The sequence below is a fragment of the Triticum urartu genome, chromosome 5, assembly GCF_003073215.2.
Source record: "Triticum urartu cultivar G1812 chromosome 5, Tu2.1, whole genome shotgun sequence".
NCBI lineage: Eukaryota > Viridiplantae > Streptophyta > Magnoliopsida > Poales > Poaceae > Triticum > Triticum urartu.
Genome location: NC_053026.1, coordinates 111,758,363 through 111,765,153, shown reverse-complemented (window position 1 = coordinate 111,765,153; position 6,791 = coordinate 111,758,363). Strand labels below are relative to the sequence as shown.

Here is a 6,791-nt window from a genome sequence, read left to right as displayed (position 1 = left end):
TCTCCTGTCCGACCGAACTTCATATTCAACTCCCGATACTTGATGCCTTCTTTAAAGTCACAAATTGCCTGATGATCATACACATTCTCCTCCATGTGATGCAAAGTGATCCATCTCTGGATATAATCCCTGAAAGACTCATTCGGTTTCTGAACGCAACACTGTAATTTGGTCAACCTTGCCGGCCATTTGCAAGTACCTTCGAATGTTCTGACAAATACTCGGGAAAGATCTTCCCAAGTATAAATACTGCTTGGTGCTAACTGATTCAGCCATGCTCTGGCCGAGCCCTCCAGCATCAGAGGAAGGTGTTTCATGGCCACTTCATCATTGCCGCCACCAATCTGGACAGCCACTCGGTAGTCTTCAAGCCAAGTATCAGGCTTGGACTCACCGATGAACTTACTGACTCCAGTCGCCAACCTGAAATTGGGGGGAATTACCGCAGCCCTGATGGCTCTGCTGAAGCATTCCGGACCTGAGACATGTACTCTTCTGCTGGTTGGAAGATCTCTGTCATGACCCTCTCGGTGAGCTCTGTTTCTGTCGACCAAGCCCTGAACGAGAATAGATCTCGCATCAAAGCCCGGCTCTCTGGGTCGACTGGAATCCCTCGCCCCATACTGTGAGGGCACCTGTCATCATGTTGCCGAGGCACGTACGACTCACTCCTTGGGGAAGGTGTGGGCACTCGACGACGATCATCGCGATCGACTCAGTGGTCATACTGCCCATGGTTTCTGTACTGATCTCGTTGGTCTCCACGTCCCTCACGCTTCGGGGGCGATCTTGGGCTGTGAGCCGATTGAACTGTGTCCGCAACCACGGACCTGCTATGGATCCTATTCTGCGACTGAGATACTGTTGTATTTTGCTCTCCTGCTGCACAGAGCAAAGCTCGGATTTGCACCAGACCTCGACCAGCTTCTGACTGGGAAGGTTGGATCGACTCCGCTATCCAGGCTGCAGCTGCAAGATTCTGGATCAGAGTTCGGTATACCTGAGTCGGAGTCAGAAAAAGTTGACGTCGAATGGATTCGGGAGCACGTTGCCGAGCACGCTCGTTGAGTGCGTGCTGGAGGTTCTCCAGTCGAGTGCGCTCAGCCAAGTTGGCCAGGAGGCCTGGGCCTCAGGGGTTTCTCCTACGATAGGAGTGTGCAGTGCATCCATGTTCCGGCGGCGAAGCTCTTCTCTCCGCTGCGAAGATAGGGGTTCGGGCGGTACTATTCATGAACGCGCGACGGATCGCCGTCCCCATCGCCTCCGTCTTCACGGGTGAAGCCAGGAGGACTGCGTGGTCCATTGACCATCAAAACTTCCGTCGTTGGGTCGCTGCTATCGCACTCGGATGCAGTCTCTATGGAGCCAGTCGACAAATCGAACAAGTTGTAGAGAGTTTCATCGGGCTTGATTGCCGCGACTTGAGGGGTGGCCGACTGGCGAGCCACCGCACGCTTCACCCACCGCTGAAGCCTCGATCGGCCGGAACGCTTGCTCCGGCGGGCCGCAGGGAGGGAAGAAACTGCAGGAGTCGACTGATACTGGGTCGACGGCTGCCGCAGGAGGACGCCGCGGACGCACGCGTGAAAGTGCGTTGCCCCGCGGACGGGGAGTGCGTCGACGTCGAGTGGAGCCTCCTGAAGCCAAGCGGAGTCGTCGGCGACAAACACGAGCGCGCCGAGACGGATCTCGCGGCCCTCAGCCAAACCTCCGCCTGAAACCATGATGAAGGGGATCGGAAAAATTGCAACTTCTCTAAAAAGTCGCTAAGACACCTGCCCCACGGTGGGCGCCAACTGTCGTGGTTCTAAGTCTGACAGTAGAATGGGGGTAGGTATGTAGAGGCACAATCCTAGCTATGGAGGAGTTGTACACGCGAGTTTTACGAGTTCAGGCCCTTCTCGGAGGAAGTAACAGCCCTATGTCTCGGAGCCCGGAGGCGGTCGACTAGATATATGCGTGTGAGTTACAGGGGGTGCGAACCCTTGTCCCGGAGGAGGGGGCGGCTTATATAGAGTGCGCCAGGACCCCAGCTCCCCTCCGTTACACATGGTTCAATGTTCATAAAGAAGGAGCGTTACTGGTAATGACCGAAGTAAAGTGCTATAAATGACTATTAAAGCTATGACTTAATCCTGACCGTTGCAGAGTGAGAGGTTCTCCATCTTCTAGTAGCCGAGTGGTTATTCGCATGGTCGAGTGTCCTCAAGAATGTCGAGTGGAACATGGCTTTATGGTCGAGTGGATGATGACCTCTTCTTCGACTGCTTCTGGTGCTTTTAGAGATGTCCTTGGGGAGGGTATCTTGAACAGATCCATGACCCTACCCTAGGTACATAGCTTCGTCATGCCATACAATGGAATTAGCGGCATAGTTTGCTAGGACCGATTGCGCTGGTTGCTGGAACCGGCTACCCTACAACACGATGATGGGTGAGTTACTAGGTTGTCGACGAGGCGTCACACGACAAGGAAAGCTGCGACCGTTGGCCACGAAAGCTACAACCATCAGTGGCGAAAGCTTCAACTGGCGTCTGCAAAAGCTGCTACGGTTTGTTGCGATTTGCTGGGAGCGCTGAGACGACAAGCTGTGATTGGGCAAACAATTTGCTAGGACCGGCGAGAGCAATGCTACAACAAAGCTTTTTTGTGCAAGACAACGATGGGCGAGGTGCGACGATGATGCAGGGCAACGGCGACGAGCGTCAAAGGCCATTGCCGATGGGGCGAGGCCGGGGAGACTAGGGCCTGGTGGCGTGCGGGTTGACAATCCCTTCTTTTTTTCGGTGCTAAGCGTGTCTGCGGAGAGAGAATCATGTTTTATAGTTGTTCGAGAACCTACACAAATATGGGATCCAGAGAGCTTGTGGGAGGTGATGACACGTTTGTGTGATCATGCACAGCATGATCATGGAGGGTGAGGGTGAAGAACTGAAGATGCTGTCGGAGGTCTGAGATTTGAGAACATGGATGATCCTATCCAACTTTCAAATCAAAATTCGGCCACGCTTGATGAGTTTATTCAAATGCATCAACAAAATCGTCATTGAGCAACTCATGAGAAGCTTAATAAATATCTAATTAAGTATGTATGATGCTTAAAGGGGACAATTAGAACATATATGCGAGTTGAATTCAAGTTTGCACCACTATACCATTTCAAAATTAGTTGGATTATAATATTTTTCTTTGAACTAGTGTCTCAATTCAATACTTTCACTCATTGAATCTTTGATGTGCTATAATTTTGAGTATCACTATTCACATACGGGTATTTTAGAGGTCGACGTTGAGATGGCCTAAGAGCATCTCTAGCAGATCCCCTAAAACATCCCTGGAAAAAATTGACCGATGTGCGGTTTTGGGCTTTTTGGCCTGAACAACTACCACATACTAGTAGAGTGCCCGTGCGTTGCCACGGGCTTCTGAAATAGTTTGTTGAAGTCACATAAAGATAATGCATGCTAAATATCGCGGATAGAGACAATATAACACGATCACAATTGCATAACAATTGAAGTCCAATTCACTTGTAATGTAAACTCCTAACAAGATATCAAATTGAGAACGTATACGTATAAAGTAATGATCCAAATAAAAATATATTATAGAATATTGAGATCTACTTGATGCGCTTAAGAAATTCTCGCACAATATCAGGCAAGTTGTCTTTAGCTTCATTCGCATGATGTTTGAGCAAGTATAATAAAAACCGCTTCCTCAACTCATATCCATCCTGGAAAAGCAGTATACGTAGTTAGGACGAATACTTCACATGGAAGATTTAAAAACATGTGTAACGCACAATACTCACCGCACAAACTGGTTGCACAAGGTCTTTACCGTTCCACCAGAGCATAAAATGAAAGACATAAAAACCTGACAAATCCCTGTAATTTACTAAATTTCTATTGTATTAAATATGGTGATAATAAAAATAAATGTTTGTATGATAAATTTATTACCCGTCTATGCTCATTGGAATACCATTAGGAAATACATATTGGCATTTTGATATATCAGAATGCCATCCTGGTTGCTTTATTTCGAGTGCTTCTTTGAATTCCCTCGCAAAACTTTTTAATTTCACTAAGTGCCTCAAAATTTTCATCTCCGTCGTTTGTGTTGTATGAATAGGATCCAGAATAGATACATGACATGCCTCTTTGTCGATGACGTACAAGATGTATTTGTTGGGGATCGTAGCAGAAAACAAAAAATTTCCTACGTTTCACCAAGATCAATCTATGGAGTCAACTAGCAACGAGAGAAGAGTGCATCTACATACCCTTGTAGATCGCGAGCGGAAGCGTTCAAGAGAACGTGGATGATGGAGTCGTACTCGCCGTGATTCAAATCACCGATGACCAAGTGCCGAACGGACGGCACCTCCGCGTTCAACACACGTACAGAGCGGATGACGTCTCCTCCTTCTTGATCCAGCAAGGGGGGAGGAGAGGTTGATGAAGATCCACCAGCACGACGGCGTGATGGTGGATGCAGCAGTGAACGCAGCAGGGCTTCGCCGAGCTTCTGCGAGAGGGAGAGGTGTAGCAGGGGAGAGGGAGGCACCAAGGCTTGGGGTACGGCTGCCCTCCCTCCCCCCCCCTTTATATAGGCCCCCTAGGGGGTGCGCCGGCCCTAGGAGATGGGATCTCCTAGGGGGGGGGGGCGACGGCCAAGGGGGTGCAGTAGCCCCCAAGGCAAGTGGAGGCGCCCCCTCCCCTAGGGTTCCCAACCCTAGGCGCATGGGGGGCTCAAGGGGGGCGCACCAGCCCACTAAGGGCTTGTTCCCCTCCCCACTTCAGCCCATGGGGCCCTCCGGGATGGGTGGCCCCACCCGGTGGACCCCCGGGACCCATCCGGTGGTCCCGGTACAATACCGGTGACCCCGAAACTTTTCCGATGGCCGAAACAACACTTCCTATATATAATTCTTCACCTCTGGACCATTCCGGAACTCCTCATGACGTCCAGGATCTCATTCGGGACTCCGAACAACTTTTGGATTACTGCATACTCATATCTATACAACCCTAGCGTCACCGAACCTTAAGTGTGTAGACCCTACGGGTTCGGGAGACAAGCAGACATGACCGAGATGACTCTCTGGTCAATAACCAACAGCGGGATCTGGATACCCATGTTGGCTCCCACATGCTCCTCGATGATCTCATCGAATGAACCACGATGTCGAGGACCTAATCAACCCCGTACTCAATTCCCTTTGTCAATCGGTACGTTACTTGCCCGAGACTCGATCGTCGGTATCCCAATACCTTGTTCAGTCTCGTTACCGGCAAGTCACTTTACTCGTACCGTAATGCATGATCCCGTGATCAACCACTTGATCACATTGAGCTCATTATGATGATGCATTACCGAGTGGGCCCAGAGATACCTCTCCGTCATACGGAGTGACAAATCCCAGTCTCGATTCGTGCCAACCCAACAGACACTTTCAGAGATACCTGTAATGTACCTTTATAGTCACCCAGTTATGTTGTGACGTTTGGCACACCCAAGGCACTCCTACGGTATCCGGGAGTTGCACAATCTCATGGTCTAAGGAAATGATACTTGACATCCAGAAAAGCTACAGCAAACGAACTACACGATCTTTGTGCTATGCTTAGGTTTGGGTCTTGTCCATCACATCATTAGGTCACATCATTCTCCTAATGATGTGATCCCGTTATGAATGACATCCCCATGTCCATAGCCAGGAAACCATGTCTATCTGTTGATCAACGAGCTAGTCAACTAGAGGCTCACTAGGGACACATTGTGGTCTATGTATTCACACATATATTACGATTTCCGGATAATACAATTATAGCATGAATAATAGACAATTATCATGAACAAGGAAATATAATAATCATTTTATTATTGCCTCTAGGGCATATTTCCAACAGTATCGACCGATGGATTCATATGGAACATAAATCTACAAGTGGTAGGTATTACAGACAACAATAAACCATGACAAACAATGGAAAAAATACCTTACTTACCATGTTGCACGATAATATATGTTGTTGTCTATCCCATGCCAGCTATCAAACAAAGTTGCCAACTTCTGAATAGTTTCCTTATCGCAAAAACTTTTGATCTCGTGTTGAATCCCACAGCATGGACTGAGTAAAAAAATACTATTTAAAAACATGTTCATACTAATGATGTTGAATGAATAATTATGATAACTTACACAAAATTGTAGATCCATGTAGTGTATTGGATGGTCTGTAAACAATACTTCCTCGTCACATGCCAGAATACGCACAGCAATGTTGAAAAATCATTGTCCATAGACTGCTTCATGTTAAGTATGCTTTGAATTTTTTTGAGACTTAAGCCCATTGGATGGGGTGTCGAGCTTCGGTCCCATTCTTTTCTGAGAATTGGATGGTAAGAATAACAACAGTGTATACTGGCACCTTATATATTGATAAATGCTACTTACTGCAAACACTTGGCATCATCAATGGACATGATATAGTTGCAAAGGCCGACAAGCAATTCAAATTGATCTGTGGGCATGCCGAGGATTGGGCTAGGACATCTGTCTTTGACTCCATCCGGTGGATTATCCAGGAGCTCGAGATCAGATTTTGATACATTTTCTTTAATGTCTGGTTGATGGTATATTATCCTTTTAGCTTATTTAGTTCTAAATCAAGCAAAATGACAGCTAATTTTCATCGAAAGTGCTTGATATCCTCCTGCAAGATATACAAAAAATCGATATAACATTATTCCAATAAAATAATGAGATAATGTATAAAAGG

At 47.5% G+C, this 6,791-nt stretch overlaps 1 protein-coding gene across 1 annotated transcript; it reads right to left on the bottom strand.

Annotated features, from left to right (window-relative positions):
- Positions 1 to 3,480: 3,480 nt before the first annotated feature.
- LOC125508100 lies at positions 3,481 to 6,791 on the bottom strand. Its single transcript, XM_048672686.1, has 5 exons — positions 6,467 to 6,791; positions 6,212 to 6,392; positions 6,018 to 6,140; positions 3,815 to 3,890; positions 3,481 to 3,736 (listed from the first exon to the last, which is right to left on the bottom strand). Exons 1-5 carry the CDS (start codon positions 6,621 to 6,623, stop codon positions 3,623 to 3,625), a joined length of 651 nt encoding a protein of 216 aa, XP_048528643.1. The 5' UTR covers positions 6,624 to 6,791; the 3' UTR covers positions 3,481 to 3,622.

Excerpts from the sequence above, each read along its gene's own strand:
- LOC125508100 (XM_048672686.1), bottom strand. The coding sequence starts at position 6,623 with ATGTATCAAAATCTGATCTCGAGCTCCTGGATAATCCACCGGATGGAG. Across the intron at positions 6,393-6,466 it reads GATGATGCCAAGTGTTTGCA|AATGGGACCGAAGCTCGACA; the intron begins GTAAGTAGCATT and ends TTCTCAGAAAAG. Across the intron at positions 6,141-6,211 it reads ACATGGATCTACAATTTTGT|TCCATGCTGTGGGATTCAAC; the intron begins GTAAGTTATCAT and ends TTTTTTACTCAG.